This window comes from Sciurus carolinensis, chromosome 8, assembly GCF_902686445.1.
Source record: "Sciurus carolinensis chromosome 8, mSciCar1.2, whole genome shotgun sequence".
Taxonomy (NCBI): domain Eukaryota; kingdom Metazoa; phylum Chordata; class Mammalia; order Rodentia; family Sciuridae; genus Sciurus; species Sciurus carolinensis.
In genome coordinates this window covers 60,357,616-60,377,259 of record NC_062220.1, presented here as the reverse complement: position 1 = coordinate 60,377,259, position 19,644 = coordinate 60,357,616, and the positions used below count along the sequence as shown (strand labels likewise).

At 34.1% G+C, this 19,644-nt stretch overlaps 1 protein-coding gene across 1 annotated transcript in view; it reads right to left on the bottom strand.

The window, feature by feature from the left end:
• The window catches only part of Sema3c (semaphorin 3C), a 157,432-nt gene extending 140,426 nt beyond the window's left edge, over positions 1-17,006 (bottom strand). The window contains exons 1-2 of the mRNA XM_047560600.1: positions 16,701-17,006; positions 14,626-14,766 (exon numbers count right to left, since the gene is read on the bottom strand). Of these exons, the coding sequence (XP_047416556.1) occupies positions 14,626-14,728 (103 nt within the window). The 5' untranslated portion in view covers positions 14,729-14,766; positions 16,701-17,006. The remainder of the gene's footprint in view (positions 1-14,625; positions 14,767-16,700) is intronic.
• Between the last annotated feature and the right edge of the window lie 2,638 nt (positions 17,007-19,644).

Genomic DNA, 19,644 nt, shown 5'->3' with positions numbered 1-19,644 from the left:
CAAAGGGGATAGGGGAAAATATTATCAGGAGATCAAGTGCTGGATAAGTACATTTTACATTTTAAATTCTAACTTGGTATCTGAAATGTCTGTCAATAATTATACATGCAGAAAAAGTTTCAAAACCATATCAGAAAATTAGCAGATAAATAAATGTAAGAAGAAGTAAAGAAATTATATATGGTTATAAAAGACTATGAAGATAAACTGTTAAAAACAAATATATATAAAAGCAATATTGATGTTACAAATTTAATGAGAAGAAAAGCAACTTTTTGCTCTCACCTGAAATCAGAATTTTTTAAATTTCTTGGTAGTAAAGTCACATGCACTACATTTTCCTTCAACAAAATAAAGCTACTGAATGTACTTTCCCTTCTCTAATAGTAAATGGTTTACACCACAGATGTCAATAAATGAATAGCCAAAGGATATAATACTTGCATAAATCATTCTGTTTATCCACTTTATATATCAAAATTAAAAAATACAGGCTGTATAGAACATAAGCATTATAAGGTCCCTCTGCAAAAATTTGCATAATTACATTTTCACACAAAGGTTTTAAAACTATAGTCATATCAGCAGGTTTTAAATACTAATGGAAAAGGGAATTGATGTAATTATGTTGAATAGTGGCAGGAAGCATGGCTTTTAAGAGAATCAGCTTAAAGAAAAAAATTCCCAGTTGCATGTGCATTAAAGCTGTCAAAACTCTAAACTAAGGATCTGTTCTCTGTGCCAGCTAAACCCCTGCCCGACTCTGGAAAGGAACTTTCTGAAGCCATGCCAAGCCCTTTGCTTGAAAATAACATCTTAATTGGTTTCTTCTAATAAAATTCAAAATGCTCTTTTGGTGATGATAATAAACTCATTGTTTTATTCCAGTTTAATGCGCTGGTCCCTTGGAATGTTCTGAGTATTACTGTTCATGGAAAAGAAAAGAAAAAAGAAAAAGCCTATGTGCTTGAATTTATGGAGCGACGACTGGCTGGATGAACCAACAGAGTTGGAAGCTTTTGATGCCAGAAAGACAGTTTTTATAAAGCATTGTTCTATTTAAACTCAGATCCCCATACAATCACAATGAGATTCCGATCTCTTCCTACTGACTCCATTATTATAACTACAGATGTGAATACAGAACTGTTGCTTAGAGAATGGTTAGAGCTCTGACAGGTCATGGACACAAATTAAATTATTAAGTACTTCTTTTCAAATCAAGAGATAATTTACATCATGAAATGTTGCTTTTGCTCCAATTATAACAACTAGCATGTATCTAAGAGGTTGGAAAAATTATAAAAAAGAGATCCAAAATATTCACCATGCCAAATCGAAACTTCTATATGCCTAGTCATCTTAACTTGCTTTATTAAAAGAATTTTAATTCATTATATTGAATGGTTTGTATATCTGTGTATATATACACACATGCATATATATATATATGAATTTAACTCTATTCCATAATGAAATTCAAAAACCACATTATGTATTTTTAAATTTTTTTGTTATAATTAGTTATACATGATAGTACATGGTATATATTTACAATGGAATATTACTCAGCTTTAAAGAATGAAATAATGATATTTGCCAGTAAATGGATGGAGCTGGAGAATATCATGCTAAGTGAAATAAATCAAACCCAAAAAACCAAAGGCTGAATGTTTTCTCTGATACAGGGATACTAATTCACAATAAGTGGGGGGAGGGGCGGCACTAGGTAAGAACAGAGGGGAATGAAGAGAGAGGAAAGGGCAGTGGGATAGGAAGGACAGTAGAGTGAAACAAACATTATTACCTCATGTACATATATGACTATATGACTGATATGATCTTACAATATGTGCAATCAGAAAAATGAGAAATAACACTTCATTTATGTGTTATTTATCAAAATGTATAAATGCATTCTACTGTCATATACAACTTCATCAATTCTTCTGTTGAAGGGCTCCTAGGTTGGTTCCATAGTTTAACTATTGTATTTTTATGTAAACCAACCTTATTATTACGTTGCTCCTATTAACTTATTCCATTAGAAAAGAGACCCCTGTGCCAAGAGTTACAGGTTCCCATGGAATTGTTCCGCTATTTACAAGGGCCATAGCACTGCTTCTATTTGACCCAAATAAGTAAGTTCAAGAATATCAGGGTGTTTGACTTTCCCCACCCTCAGTTTCCAATTTTGTTAGTGTTGTCTTCAACTCTTCAGACCTGTTGTACTTATTTTCAAATTTCAGTAATGAATAAGGTACCAGGTTGATGCACTTCAACCACTTGTACCAAATAACGTCTGTTTCCAAAAAAGAAAGGGTCTATTCTAGTCCAATTTATTTTTGTGATGAAGATTTTGGAAAACAAAAGCACTTAATTAAAGAGTATATTTCATATGCTATAATTGGGACTTGGACTCTGCTGGCACTCTTGAAAATTGATACTAACCCTAGTAACTCACACACCATGGGCTCTGAGACTTCACTGGCTAAAACAGCAGCAAGGTGGAGAACACATGGGGGCAAAGGATCCTATCATATGCCCCATTTGCTCCCTCCATGCTCCTGTTACATGCGTTGAGGACAAGTACCTCCCTCTTACAGTAAGTCATTGCCTCACTAGTCACTAGCAATGGAAAACAGCTAGGGCTCAAATACAGAAGTCACTAGAGTCTCTAGTTCTGACCCTCAGTCCACTCCACTAAACTGTTACCACATAGCTAAGTTTTAAGTATTAAATTATTTGCCAAGCTAGATATCCAATTATTTTATTATTATAAATCTGTGATTATTCATAAATGTCAAGTAATAAAACATAAATAACACATTAAAATCATACCAGGAGTACAACTTTTTTTCTTCATTATATATTTTTGTTCTGTTCACTTTCAAGAGAATATACACTTGGGAGAGACCAAAATGATATTAAAATATTATAATGGATATTTTACTCATGGATTATTTGGGTGTAAGTGGTGTACAGGATATTTATTACACTTAGATATAATCTCAATAGAATATAATCCCTTCTCCAGGATTTATTCTTTCTGTAGAAAGTGATAACTCACACTAAGGAAATAAATTTTTGTGATTCTTTAACACTTTCTTGCTAGATCAGCATCTGATCATCTTCATTGAGGAACAGAAACTGGCTTCTGCAAAATTAAATTGCTATAAATTCTTTGGTCTATTAATTCCATACAGACTAGAGACTTCACACTGGTCATTATTTTATATGTAGGGTAGAATTTAAGAGCAATCCTATATTTATAGGCTGGTGTCTGATCATTTTTAAAAGAAAATAGTTTTAGTGAGATAGTAGTTTAATTAGTTTAATTAGGTAGAGTTTTATTACCAAGTCAAGGTTAAAGTTGAGTAAAGAAAGAATATTTAGTTTACTGGCATCACTTCAAGCCAAGATAAAAGATTATTACAATGGTTACTTTCCTTCTAAGTAAATATATTTCCTTCTAAGTAAATATTCTACCCTTATAATTAGAAAAGGTAGCACATTCTAGGGATTAACTAAGGGGCAAATGGAATCCTAATGTACATAGAACATCAAGTTAACTTTTGATTAAAGAACAGTAACTTTGGAAAAGCAAGAAGAACATGCCAATTCATTTGCATGGATTAGCAATGAATAAAAATATGAACTTTTGGTATGAATGTACTGCCTCAATCTTTTGGAAGAGAATTTAGGGGCATTTTTGCATGTCATGAAAAACATATTTAAAGTCTGTTAAGAAGGCTGGGGATGTAGCCTAGTAGTGGAGCACTTACCTAGCATGTAAGAGGTCCTGATTCAATCTCCTACATTATTTAAAAAAGAAAAAAAGTATACAAAATCTGCTGTATAATTATCCTTAAATTATTGCTAAAAGCCAGAAGCTAATTAAACTTTTAAGCTGTGTTAAAGCCTCAGTGTTGAATATACTTTGTAGAAGTAGCACAAGGTTAGGTTTGTTAATGTTCATATTAGCTAGGCCTGTTATTTCTTAAGGTTTTGTGCTATGCATTTGCAGGTGCCTCTGATTCTATACAAGTATTGTTAATAAAACTTTTCCTCCTAGTATGCCATTTCTATCTTCTAGTGCTGTCACTGCCACCATCAAACAGCAGGTCCGGAGGAAAGATTTGAACCTCTCTAGATCTCCATGCATAGGTCTTCTGTGATAAATGAGATAATGTGGAAATTCTTTCAAAAGTAAAAAGCACTCTGCAGATGTAACATATTGCTCCTGAGCTCGCAGAGGCAGTTACTTCTCACTGACTGGGAAGGGAGGCTGGTGATGATCATTTCTGATGAGCATGCACCCTGAAAATGTAGACCTTGCCACCTTTTACAGCTCAGCACATTGTTTCCTGGCCAGTGCTGCCCTAAAATAGCACATGGCTCAGCACTCAGCTCTGCCTTTTATGTGCCCTTCATCGACTTGTGTTCTGCATTAGAAAATGTTCCACCTTTCTGTTCTTTGTTTTTAATTTTGTTTTCTTTGACAACTGAGGTCCTCAGTAACACATAATTGAAAATGCAGAAGGCAAAGAAGTGCTGGAATTTGCCCAAAACTTGGAGTTTGTTTTCCCAATACTTTTACCTTTTTTTTTTTCCACAGTAATGAAACTAAAACCAAAATAATAGTTTTATTTTAATACCTCCTCATATAAAAGATGCTTAGGAAATGGAAAAATTGAGCATGTTTATGCTATATTTAGGTAATGCTGAAATGCAATCCACAAAAAAGAACCCTTGAACCACTTTTTCTTTTCCTTAAGAGAAAACATAGACTATATTGAACATATGGAAATACACCTTGATAAATCTGCATCGTGTAATGATGAAAAGTTAATAATAAATTTTTCTATAGTTAGCCTTCATCTGAGCTCAGATATGTTGTCATAACCATAAAAGGAAATCTCACCTATCACAACAAAATAAACATATTCCAGAGGGGTAATTCCCCTCATTCTCATTGTGATGAATCATAAATTGAAAGATGAATTTGGGATGATGTGGAGGACGAATTTTATTTTCTTATTTTTTAGGAAGGCTTGTTGTTCTAAGAAAAAGTGAAATTCAAGTGTGACACTTTTTCTCCTTGACACATAATTATTTCATATACTTATAGGGTAGAACATGAAAACGGAATGCATGTTTATAATGTGTGATGATTAAATCAAGGAAGCTAACACTTCCGTAACCTTAAACATTTATCATTTCTGTTTGCTTGGTTTCGTGTGTGTGTGTGTGTGTGTGTGTGTGTGTGTGTGTGTTAGGGACGGAATCCAAGGCCTCAAGCACATATCCTCTACCAGTAAGCATCACCCCAGCCCCTGTCATTGCTTTGCATTGAGATACTTCAAAAATCCTCTCTTCCATTTCTACTTCTTCATAAATTGTTGTGAACCATAGTGACCCTACTGTGCTGCAGAACACTAGAACTTCTTCCTTCTGTGAAGCTGTGTTTTGATACCCTTTCCAAACTCCCATTCCCTTTCCCAGTCTCTCACTCTCCTCTGTGATACTTTTAAGATACAGTGAGTTTACCCAATGTTTTCTGGAAAACATATTTTAGTTGTGATTCCTATAGACATTAAAAACTAATTCTAGCAGTGTTTATGGAAATGGTTTTGGCTCTGGAGTCTGCTTGGGTTTTAATCTTGCCCCTTTCCATCTCTGCAACTTCAGGCAAGTTATTCAAATTCTGCTTCTAAATTTTGAGGGTAAAAATATTGCCTAATCAATAGTATGGTTAGCATAATAAATGAAACAATATGAACTATTTAGGGTAGCGCCTACAACAAAGGTAATATGGTTAGATATAATTACAATGAATATAAATATGTTGCCAAAGTTACTTTATAAACACAGAAGACAAAACAGTAGTATACACCTGTGAAGAATGGAAAAATACACAATTTTGATTCCAATATATTTTTGTAAATCAAAACTGCAAATAAAATTTATATAAGATACAGTTTTGTAAATATATGTGAACAACAGATCACATATATCATCAACATGTGTACAAATTTAAAAACAAACTAGTATTACTTGAGTCATCTTCATTTGATACAGAATTAGGTCTAATTGGAATAAATGTTTAAACTTATCTGTGGTCATTTAATTTTTTCCATGCAATTGCTTTGGTTGGAAGACTGAATAATCATAGCACATAAGATCACTCTTTAGAGTTCAGAACACTGAAAGATTCCTTCGATCCCAATTGAAAACACCTTTTACCTTTGCAATCACTGTAGATTATAACATCATTTGACAACAAAATCAAGCTTACAGAATCTAAGAAAACTCACCTAGAGGAAACTCATCTAAAGAAGAGTCACTTTCTTTAAATAACAGAAAAAAAAACCCATGGGTTTCCAATTTTTTTCTATACATTTCTAATAAGATATCCACAGCATATCATAATTTATTTCTATTTTAGTATTTTCCAAGAGACATTCTTTGCCCAATCTGAAGTAAAATTTCTCCCCTCCAATTCAAGTTTATGAAAGAAAGATTTTACTTTATTCTGCTTACCAGAGTTGCAAGGCAATGTATATTATAAGGGAAAAAAGACTACATTTCTTTGCAATTATTTCTCCTATTGCAATTGCACGTTGTAACATTTTTTTAACTTGTCACTTTACATCACAAATCTAGTGTTGCCCTCCCCTAGAATGTTTTAGGTAATGTCCAACTCACACTTCCATTCATCAATCCCTTAGTGAGTTCAATGACACTATCACAAGAGGAAGAGTACAGAGGGCTTTTAGTTCACAGAGCACCCATTGTTGATTGGGTTTATTAAAACATGTAAGTTATATTCAAAATATTTAAGTGACATTTAACTGAGACCACTGTAAGGAGACTTAAAAGAAACTGCAAGAAGACAAGTTTTCCTGAGAACTAAATATTTCAGGAGATTCAATAAAACCAGAGTGAGCATTCTCCAAGAACAATTGACTTTATTTTTATCTCTTGGGCAACCACAAGACAAACTGTTTTCAACAAATGTGCCTTGTAATGTTAATGCCACCAGAGTTCATAAAGAAGCAATTTATTATTTGAGTTTATTGTCTGATAACAATTCATCAGCTTCTGAGTTTAGATCACCAGTTCACAGGGATTCTTTTATTTGTTATATAATTAACTAAGCTTCTTGTCAAATGAGGCAGATATAAAAAGAAAAAAGATGTTTTATCTTCTCTGATTTGAAATGAAATTGTCTTTCATTTGTATACTATAGAGGATCTGGAGACTTTGGCAGCTGTATAACTGAAAATTCAGAATTAAAATATCACAAAAGAATGGCAAAGTAAATGAATGAAAGTTCTGATAATCCCACGCAAGGTCTGCCCCTACTTGTAACATACCTGTTTCCCAATTCAAAAACTCACACTCACTTTATGTTTTTAAATTAATGCAATGCACATATAAAGGTAAATGTAAGACTTAACTGTGAACAAGAATATTGGCTAACATTGACTAAGAAAATCTTATATCAAGATAGTAGAAATATCTCCATACCACAGAGTTTTAATCTTCTAATCACCAAACTTTGATTTTTAGTTTTAGGTAACTTACTAGCTTAAACAGAGGTGGAGGGCATTTTAAAGGGGGTGTCTATACTGTAACCATGAACATAGACCAAGAATTAATAGCAGTCTCATATAATTGGATTTTCTGCCATGAATTTTTAAGCTACCAACAAATGTGTTTTTGAGATGGTGTATCTTTATAAGAACTTTAAAACATTTCCATGTGCACCTTGATGACTAAGAATTTTAAGAAAAATAAAACGTGAACATGGAGTCAAATTTCTGCCTTTTCATTGAAGTGATCCTCAGACTGTAAGAATCCCATTAGATCTTGAGGACACCTGAGTGGTATCCTACCTATTTCAGGATATTACTGATATTACTTTCCTAGTTATAAAAGTACATAAATAAAAATAGTAATCCAGGATTTATTAGGATTATTATTATTTTTAAGTAAGATGTGATAATTCAGATGTTTGTGGTAAGGAGATAAAACATCCACATGATTGAATTGTGTATTTGGTAACAGAGATAGAGCTGTTATGTAATCTTGTATAAATTAACTTTCAAAATTCAGTTGTCACTCAATCTTAAAAAAAAAGGAAGCCAACAATAAGTTTTGTTGTTTTAGTAACTTAATAATTAATATCTTCATTAACTCACTAGGCTAAATAATTGACCCCAGTTAAAATCTTGAACTTAAAGACTACTCATTTCTTCATACGCAAAATATTTCAAGGAGCCAAGTATTTCTGAATGAATTTGTTTACTCACTTTAAACATGAAAAAATAAGTTATTTAATAAACATTTATTTGGGTATATGCATATATCGTTGATATTTATGTGCACATATGTATTTTTATTACAGTTATATTTATACAGATGTAATTCATATCATCAGGGTAAAATAGATGAGAATCTACCCCACAGGCTTCTCTTTTCAAGGTTTCATATTACTCTTAACTTCCCCCAAAAGTGGCAAACTAGTATCTACAATTTCAAGTCATGCACAATCACAAGACAATAATAAGAAACAAACCAAACTGTCTGGGTTCTCATTAATTTCAACTCATCATAAAAAGATAGATTTTTAAAAAGTCAGAATCACAAGAAAGATAATGCAGTTGGGATAATAAATACAAGTCTAGACACATCTAGCCATGCTAGCTATTTTAGCAAACAGACAAGCTTAACAGTATAAAGGATTCAGACAACATCCATAACAGACCACCAAGCAGGTTTCCAGAGTAGTCTGAGCATATCCAAGACCTCTGTCCACTTGTATTAGAAAACAGAACTTCTGATTAAAACACACAAAAAACTCCAGCATAAAACTTTTAAAATTCATAGGGGCCAAATGTCTATTAGGATGAAGTAGAAAAATTGGAAGGAGGTTTCAGAATTAACAAAGAAGGATTAATATATAAACTCCATTCCCAGACTATATGAAATCTTTAATGTATAATATTAGAAAAGTTTGGAATTGAGTAGATTAAAAAAAATTGACCACTAACTATCTACTAGGGCATGAATCTATAGTCATCTACATATAACATGACAAAGATCTCTCTCTTTATTCTTTTTATGTTCTAGTGGTATGGCAGAGAATGAGAATCTCTTGCATTCTGTTTCATGGCTATCAGTGTTTTAAAGCAATCAGAATTCCCTGATGGATGGTTGTACAGTGGGGGTGTTTCTGCTGATTGAGGTGGTATGGTGGTAAAAGAAGTGAAAATTTATGTTAATTCCACAGTTATTGAACAACAACAAATACTAATCTCTGTGCTAAATGGAGGGGAGTAATTATGGTTCAAATGAAAATCATATTTCTAACCTAGAGGCATTTACAGATACTAAACTCTGATGTAAGCCTTCACATATTATATCAGATACCCATTATGGACCATACTTTATAAACTAAATTCATTAAATTTTCAAAACAGTTGTATAAATTATGTACTATTCCTATTTTCAGATGATAAACCTTTGGATTACGGAGACTAAGCAACTCCCCCAATGTAACACACCCAGAAAGTAGTAGACAACCATGATTTAAAACTAATCTCTATGACACCAAAATCCATGAACACTGAAAATTGCTTTAGTCTTTCCCCTCCAGGACCTACACACAAAATATTCTTAAAAGCACTGAAGGGCTTTATACAGGAGACTTTATAAAACAAACTAAGTTTAAATATAATTTCAGGGGAGGAAGGGGGTCTTAGAGATCATTTGATCCAAATTTCCTTTGTAAGTGATCAGAGATATTTGAGGTTCCAGCACAGATTCACAGTTAATTAGAAGGCAATCAAGGTCTGAAACTTTGCTATTTCTATTTCCAGGTACATGGTGTTCTTACTGTGTCATACAACCATCCTTTTAATCATATGTTGATTTATAGCAAAATATATGTCTATTTAGATATATTTCCTAATACTTTCATGAAAATTTCTTAGAAATCTTAGAATTCAAAACTTTTTTCCCTAATTAATTATAACTACATTTTTGCTTTTCATTTTATAGTAAAGATAAAAGTGTCACACCACACAAAATACATTTCAGAATAAGGATCATTACCAGGAAAGGTCAGGGATATTTCATAAGGAAAGTAGTCAATTTATTAGGAGGCCTATTACTTCCAAATACATCAACATATAATAACAGAAATTTAAAAACATGAAGTAAAAATTGATAGAACTTGGAGGAGAAGTAAACGAATTATAATTGTAAAATCCATAATTGTAGTTGTAAAATTCAGCCTCTTCTGTCAGTAATTGAAAGAAAAGTAGATAGAAAACCGGTAAGAATACTGAAACATTATTAACTGACTAGATATAATTGGCACTGATAGAACACTCCATGCAATAAAAGCAGAATATATATATTTTTTCAATATACACTATATTGTGTCATGAAATAAGTTTAAATAAACTTTAAATAATCACAACCACAAAGTATATGTTCTTTGAGAAGAAATTAAACCAAAAATCAGTAATGTATAAATATACACAAATGTTTGTAAATTATCAATATATTCCTAAATAACCAACCCATAGGCAAAAGAAAAAAAATACAGCAAGTAGAAGAACAATTGAACTAAGTGGAAATCAAAATGTTATCCAAAATTTGTGGTGGACTGATATGGCAGTATTTTGAGGCAAATCTATAGTATGAATGATTACTAGAAGAAAGTTCTAAAATAAGTGACCTAAGTTTCTACTCTAGATGTTTGGAAAAGAAGAGAAAATTAAACAAAAAGCAAAAATAAATTAGATAATAATAAATTTTAGAGCATAAATCAAAATCAGTGACATATTAAACAGAAAATAATGGGGAAAAAGACCAACAAAACCAAAAGCTGATTAAAGGGATCAATAAAATGGATAAACCTCTCACAGACTAATCTAGACAAAAAGGGTATAGACACAAATCATGAATATCAGAAAGGAAATTTTAAAAAATTATTAAAATCTCTACAGATAAAGATAATAAAGCAGTATTATGGATAAGCATTTCAATAAATTGAATATATTAGATTGAAAATATGAATAACCAGCTGAAAAATGATCTTAGTATTTTTACAAGGACTAAATCTGTTTTAAACTAGAAAGAATGTTTACCATACTTAACTCCATAATCTTACTGATTCAAATATAGATCATATCTGAATTTGTTTGAAATTCAGGAACCTCTTCTTAAACTGATATAGTCTATCAAGTTATAGAGTACTTATTCCTGATATTACAAAATAATATATGCTGGAATCTCTACTGGATAAAGATTGGACCTTTTAAACAACACTTTCCCTAGGAAAATAGCAAGTAAAAAAAAAGATTTGCTAATTGAATATAGGTAGCCTTCTCTTATTTTTATGATCCTTCTCAATTCTAACAATTTTTTCTGCATAAAAAATACAATGTCAATAATGCTGTGAAGTATGAATCTGTCCATCTACTGGATTTTTCTTCAACAAAAATTCAACTTAAAATGCCTTGACATAAAGTTTATATTCATTTGAAAAGTTATTTGTCATAAAATAAGAATTTAAAAATTACAAAGTATGAATATAACTAATTAGTATCATTTGAAGTACATTGGTCACAAAGCACTGAGGACTTGACCCTGTACTAGATCAATAAGTAAGGCAAATCTGTAGATAATTGTTTCCTAAATGTTATCACCCCATCATCCACCACGGAAGAGGGGATGGAATGTGGATGAAAGAAGAAACCTCTTGCTTCTCACCCCTTTAAACATATTTGGATGGAAAGTATGACAAGACTGAACATATTCTAAATTTCTGTTCAGAAAGAGACAGATAAAGGACCAAGTTACAGGGAGAGAGAAAATGTGAAGACAAAGGGCCCAGTACGCAAGGTAACTGAAAGGATACACAGATGCCACAGTTATGATACAAATGATGAAATTGGACCTCTGCCTGATACAACTGAAAATTACTTGAATTTTTTAAAACATCTTTTAAGTTCTGATTTGGGGCTGAGAAATATTAATATAAATTTATAATATAAAATGTTAAAAATTATATATGCATGTGTACATAAATAATGTGCAGTCAACCCTGCCCATAGCTCTATATTTCGGTGTCAAGAATAAACCATTTTGAGGAAACAGGAACTTGCTGCATAGACTAGGACAATTCATTATTTGCTTAATGAAAAGTTTTAGCAGGTATACTGTGAAATCTCTTAAGAAAATTATCTTGAAATGATAGTTTGATAGTTGAAATTTGTATATTTTAACAATCGTTTTTGCCCAAGGTATTTTTCCTAAGATACCTTGTGTAATATATAGTAGTTCACTTAAGGAGTTCTTTTTAATTAGTAATTTAGACATCGTGGAATTTTATTAAAATAATTCTCCTTGTTGACACACCTTTTAAAACAATATTTAAGTTAACTAATACTCTACTTCTGTAATTATATACTGTTAATACTTTTGGAAAGAACAAAATTATCAGAACTTTCAGGTCAATAACTGATATCATGCCATTTTCTATATAAGTTATAAATGAGGGGAAATCTCATTTTGCAAAATCTGTATTGAGTTTGAGAGCATTTGAAATACTTGACATTTAGTATTTCATTTCATTCACTTTACTTTACTTTTGGAATTGAGAACTGAACTTGGCAGTTCTTAATTGAGGTATATCCCCAGTCCTTATCTTTCTTCCTTTTTCTTTCTTCTTTTTAAAAAATTTCTTATTTTGAGACAGGTTCTCACTAATTTGCCCAGGATGGCCTCAAACTTGTGATCCTACTGTCTCAGCTTTCAGAGTTGAGGGGACTACAGGTGTGTAGCAGCACATCCAACAGGACAGACTTTTAAAATACTACATGTCAGAAGCCGTGGTGGCACCTGCTTGTAATCTCCCTAACCCCAACTTGGGAGGCTAAGGCTGGAAGATCAGAACTCCAAGGCCAGCCTCCATTCTTAGCAAGACCCTGTCTCAAAATGAAAAATAAAAATTACTAGGGATGGAACTTGGTGGTAAAGCACCCCAGAGTTCAATCCCAAAAAATTCCATTCTAACTTCTAGTCACGGGATAGCATGGAGTCACTATTCTACATACTATCAAAGTTTGGTTTTAAAAGATTTTACTGCTTAATTTTCCTTAATAAAATATAAATTTTAATTCCTGTCAAATGCAGACTTGCTGAATTATCTCACTATGTGAACTGATGTTCACATAAAAAATTTTGGTCAGTTTTGATGGAAGAGAGCAGGTTTAGACACCTAAACTAAGAGATCACTCCATCTCCCTATAAATTAGAAGAATAGAAAGTAGGGAGGGAAATGGTACTGCTCCTTAAGGCCATTTCTTTTTCTTATTAGATAAGATATTTCACAATTTTCAATTTGGAAGACAAAGTGTAAGCAGACTATAAGATGCTTTAGTACTTAAGGTGGGGGGGGCGCATTTCAGAGGGCTTTTCAAATCCATTCTTCACAACAACTTAACTGCACAGTTAGGGTTTCTGGGGAATGCCTGACTTGTGGTCTAAGGAAGTAATTAGAAGATCACACACTCTAAATTCTTAATATGACTCCTTCAGTGCTTATGTTGACCTTGGGGAAAGCACTTGGTCACTTAAAAGAAAGAAAGTGGGGGATAAAACTAAGTGTCAGTCATAGTGCTATTTGAAATTGAAGATAACAAGGAATTTCAGAGATACTTAACAAGGTCTGAGATGATATCATTTATCAAATGAAAGTGAAAATATATGCAATGACACTGAAGTTCATGCAGAGAGAGTTAAAAGACATAATAAAAATATAAATGATTCTGACTGGCAAGATGGCGTCCCTCATCTTTTTTTTTTTTTTTTTTAATTCAGTCTGTCCAGTTAGTACAGGTCATGTGACAGATCATCCATCTGAAGGTCATTTGAACTATGTGCATTAAAATCATGCACACATTTGAGAAATCATTCCTTCAGAGGACCTAGACCTTTTAGATATGTAAAAATCTGAAATTCCCAACTTTTCCCTAATTACCTGAAGACATTTGTATACAACAGCAATCAAAAGCATATTTCCACTGTTCTTTTAGGTTATTTTCAATTAACTAGAGTATTATGTCAACCTCAGGAAGTACTTATGGAAATAGAAGAAACATAATTAGAACAATAAGGATTAGTCAGGGTTGAGGTTGCTGTCCAAATTTTATTGGGTGAAAATTTTAATAATTTAGCCTGCATAGCTCTTTGTAAGATTAGCATAAAAGGAGTATTTCTCAGCATGACCAGGTGAATAATAAGATCAAAGATGATAAGCTTTGGGTTCATCATCTCCCCAACTACACACAAAGAAACACAGAAGAAATTTAAGACAAAGAAAAGAAAAATTCAGGATTTTTATAAAAATTACCTTGAGTGCAACAGAGTCCCTTTATCTATTAACCAATAATTTTTAAAAACCATGTTATCTAAAGCACCCCAGTAATAAATTAAACATTAACAATCAGTAATATTTTACTCTCTTAATTTATGAATATAGATACGAAAGAAAAATAAAACTTCAAATAACATTTTTACCACAAATTTTATCAACTCTCTTACCATCAAATGTTAAATAAACTCTTGCTTGGGGCTGGGAAGATCCTTTTACACAGATAGAACAAATAAATACTCCAACCAACACGCAAATTGCCTGGAATGCCATTTCTTCAGATTTGCAAGTTAATATCCAATGGAAAATGCCTTAAAAAAAGAGATAACAAGTTTGTTATATCTCATTTCACATTTTAGGAGTACAAACAATTCTAGCAGCCCAGACAGAAAAACCTATTCACATAAGATGCTACTGAATTTTCACAGTAATGCAAACAGTAGGAGGTGCTATGACTTTATTTCTCAGAAGTGAAAATTCAGATTTATTTGTATCTGGAAGTCCATGCAAGAAGAGAATTGTTTCATCTTCAAGCAAAATCATGCTAACATCGAGGCAGAACAAAGCAGAAAGGAAAAACTTTCTGATCCCCAAAGGAAAACACAATATTTTAACAGATCTCTCCAAAAATTCATTCCATTAAAATGACTTGAGAGTGGTATCATAAGTTGCTGATGAAAACTCTCTCTCCCATATATATAGTAGTAGAGAAATCCCACATTCATACATACCCACTCACTTCCTTACTCATTAGCTCTTTAGGAGTAATTGTCTCTGAAATCGTGTTTCTACACATAAATCTATGTGTGCTCAACCCTTGACTACTAAAATCACTTGAATCAATTATCTGCCAATTTACTCAGATGACCAGGCAGCTGTTAAATGATGCAGATGAGATAACTATGGACCAGTGCCAAATACAAACCAATGACCTAGCAGTGAGTAATCCAGTGAGCCTTGTATCCACCAAGGCATATTTTAAATAAATCAACCAGAAAGTGGGCTGTCAAAATTCTAAAAGATAAATCAAGGAGACAAGTATTACAGCTTGAAACTATAGTGATAAAATTGATACATACTATTAACTAATGCCTGAATACCAAGGAAAATCAGGTAATGTGTTAGGACAAACCTATCATCAGTCTAGTGGCCATAACATGCAAAATAAACTCAGGACCATAAGAGAAATCCTATCAATTTGCACCTATCACAATTATACAACACATTTATACAGGTTACAACAATGCTGATGTGCAATATTATGTGACTTTTTAAAATTAAATTTCTACCATTAATTCTATTCATTGTAAATAAATTTTATTAGAAATTAAAAAGTGCTTCATTAACACAGAAGAAAATGAACAATTAAACCAAATGTGCAATCTTAAACAAAACATTATAAATTGCTTTCATTGGTGGTGCATATGCTATAAGAGAAATGAAATGTAAGCTTCTACCACACAGATGGAGGAAACCCTAGAGATGTTTGTGTTGGTAATTTTCAAAAGAAACAATTTCTTCCTGCTTCCACAACCTCTTCACCCTGTCATCCCTAAATTAACTTAGAAGAAAATTGATTTTATGGGTGACTTTTCCTTAGTAATTTGCCCCTTGGTTTGTTTATGTTATACATACAGGGGGGAAAAAAAGCTATTAATATTTCCAACCTTAGCAGGCTGATAATATTCACACGTTTTTTTTTTCTACTTTGCTATTACCAGAATATAATCTGGACGTTTCTCCCAAAGGAACATTTGCCATAAATTGGGAAGAATAATACTGAGAATGCAATGACAAATAAAATGAAGCTACTTTACCGAACAAGTGAGTTCAGTTCCACCTAGTGATGAGAGGTGAAAGCCCAGTGTCCTATACATGCTCCCCGCAATCCCCCCCCCCCAAGTATCTTACAACTTCTTCCCTTCAACTCAGACGTACTGCTTGGTGTTTTCACTTCTACTGACCGCAAACTAATAATATAGAAGAATTCTTTCAAGTCCTCTCGGTCAGTTTTGCTTTAGAAGGCATTGTAATACTCAACTTTAAACTCCCCGCAGGTGTCACAGCCTAAAGAAACAGCTCAAGCCGGGCTCTCAGCAAGGGTAACGTTTCCCTGACAAACCGCGCGTGCTCTTAACAAAATGTTCAGACTCCAGCACACTCGTGTAGGAAAAGGCAATTACACACACCGAAAAAGTTCTATTTTGCTAAATTTGTGATTCTGAAAATAATGAATCCGGCTTACCGAGGTTGGAAGAGTTCAGCACGGAAAGGTCACCAATTTACTACCGGAATGGATCCGCCAGTTTCTCTAGTCCTTTTCTCAGAAGACCTTAATTTCTAGAGCGTCCCAACGTGAAATTCTTTCTTCCAGGTCCTCTGAGTTTCTTTGTACAGGAATCCTCGACTCTGCTGTGCCGCGGCACCCGGAGCCCTTCTCCGCGTAGCTCAATCAAGCGCCTCGGAGTGAATGGAAAGTGGCCGGGCGCTGGGGGCGAGCGCTCGGGTGTCCGATTACAGCGACGCGGCGCACGGCTGGGGCTGCCCCGGCGCGCCGCCCAGCCGGCTCGCATCACCGGCCCAGCGCACTCGGCGGCATCTCCACCGGCCGCGAGGCCCCACCCAGAGCGCGCCAGCGAGAGGGTGGCAGGGAGCCGCGAGGGCGGGCCGGGCGGGGCCGACCCGGAGCACCGGCAGCGCTGGAGATGCAGGAATGCGCTGGAGCAGGCTAGAGGACCAGCCCAACAACTCTCTCTTTTGCAGTCCGCGGTGGGGTGAAGGACTTGCAAAGTGCGCTCCCAGGTTTTTGTTAGCGGCTGCTCTTGGAAAGCACACAGGCTTTACTTGACTGTAAATATCAAAGTGCAAAGCAGGTTTTTTGCCAGAGAAGGATCACTACATCCTTTTAAGGGAAAGTGTTGTGATTTTAAAAGGGCACGAGTCTTGTCCTTTTCCTGCAGCAAAATTTCTAAAATCAATCAAGATAAATCTACAATCTGTTGCAGAAGTTTATCCTTTTTTTTTTTAAACAGTCATCTTTTCCTGTTGCATTTCTTTAATGTCCTGAGGGCAGTATAACTCTGTTGAATCCCCCACAACGATTCATATCCAGTACCTTCTCCACGATACCTCTGAAACATAACTAAGAGAAATTATTTCACAATTTTGCGGAGGAAGGTTGTTCTGAAATAAATCAAAAGATTGAGGCTTAGGACTCTAGACATCAGCGATATGCTTCCAGCATTCCTTTCAGGTATATTCGTTAAAGCCTGGGGCTGACTTTGAAGTTAAATGAAAATACTTTTCCCCGACACAATGAACTGAATGCGCATCCACAGATAAAAAGCTTTGGTCCCTATGAAATAAGCTAGCACTTGCTTAAAATCACCGTGAGTTACATACAGTCCAGTAGATGTCGCTGTATAGAGGTAACGTGGAATATAATTCATCCACCTTATACCTTACAATTTTCTTTATAAAGTGAAGCAGAATAGTTAGGTTCTTGTAAACTGGATCGTAGGAAACACCTCTGAGATTACACATCATTGCTCTCTGGGACAGTTGAACGGAATCTTTGGTAGGAGGATGTGATGATTGATCTTTCATGTGTCTAGACCCAACTTCTTTGTACAGTACACAGGAACGTGTCTCTGACTCTTACTGTGTTGTCGAGAAATGAAGGAATAAAGTGAAATAATACCTTAAACTTAAGTTCTCACCTTGCTGCAATATTCACTTTATTGTGTGCTCTGGAACCGAATTTATAGTATCTCTGAGGTATGCCTATAATCTGATTAAGAAATAGGCAAGGGACCTGAATAGATATTTTCCAAAATGGGATGTATGAAGGCGAACAGATACATCACTAATTACTAGTGAAATTCAAATTAAAACCACAGTGGAGCCAGTCGAGGTGGTGCACATCTGTAATCCCAGTGGATGGGGAGGCTGAGGTAGGAGGATCACAAGTTCAAAGCCAACCTCAGCAAGGAGATGCTGAGCAACTCAGTAAGAACTTGTCTCTAAATAAAATACAAAATAGGGTCTGGGGATGTGACTCAGTGGTCAAGTGCCCCTGAGTTAATCCCCAGTACCAAAAAATTAAAAAATAAATAAATAAATAAAAATAAAACACACACACACACACACACACACACACACACTAAAATATTACCTCATCCCAGTTAGAATGACTATTATCACAAAGATAAAAGGTAAATGTTTTGCCCAGGATGTATGCACTGTTGGAAGAATGTAAATTGTTATAACCACTATGGAAAGCAGAAAGGATAATCCTTTAAAAAATAAATATAGAATTACTATATGATCTAGCAATCCCACATCTGGGTATTTACCTGAAAAATTTAAAATCAGTGTGTTGAAAAGATGTCTGCATTTCCATGTTCACTGCAGAACTACTCACAATAGCCAAGTCATAAATTGGCCTAAGTGTCAATCATGAATGAATGGATAAAAAAAATGTAATATATATATATATTATATATATAATATATACATATTGTATAATGCAATATTATATTATACAATGTTACATAGTATACAATTCCACTGTACAATGGAATACTATACAGACTTCCAAAAAGAAGAAAATTCTGTCATTTGTTGCAACATGGATGGAAATGGGAGAACATCATGCTAAGTGAAATAGAACTAACACAAAAATACAAATACCATATGTTCTCACTTATATATGTAATCTAAAACAATCAAACTCATAGAAGAAGAAGTAGAATGGTAGTTACCAGAGGGTATGAGGTAATGGAAATAGGAAGAGGAAAGTCAAAGACACAAAACTTAAGTTAAACAGGAAGAATAGGTTTGATGTTTGTTTTAGACCTGTGTTAGTCAACTTTTCGTCACCATGACCAAAATACCTGACAAGAACAACTTTGAGAAGCAAAAGTTTATTTTCAATCACAGTTTCAGAGTTTAGTCCATGGTCAGTTAGCTCCATTGCTCTGGGCCAGAGGTGGGGCAGAACATCATGGTGAAGAGTGGGGTGGGAGAAAAACTACTCAACTTATGGAGACCAGGAGGCAGAGAGAATAAGGGGAAGGGGCTGAAGAGAAGAAGGACCCTTCCAGAGTACACCCCCAGTGATCCACTTTCCTGGTCCAGTCACGCCTACTTGCATACAGTTAGTTCATCCAAACTAGAATGGACTAGTT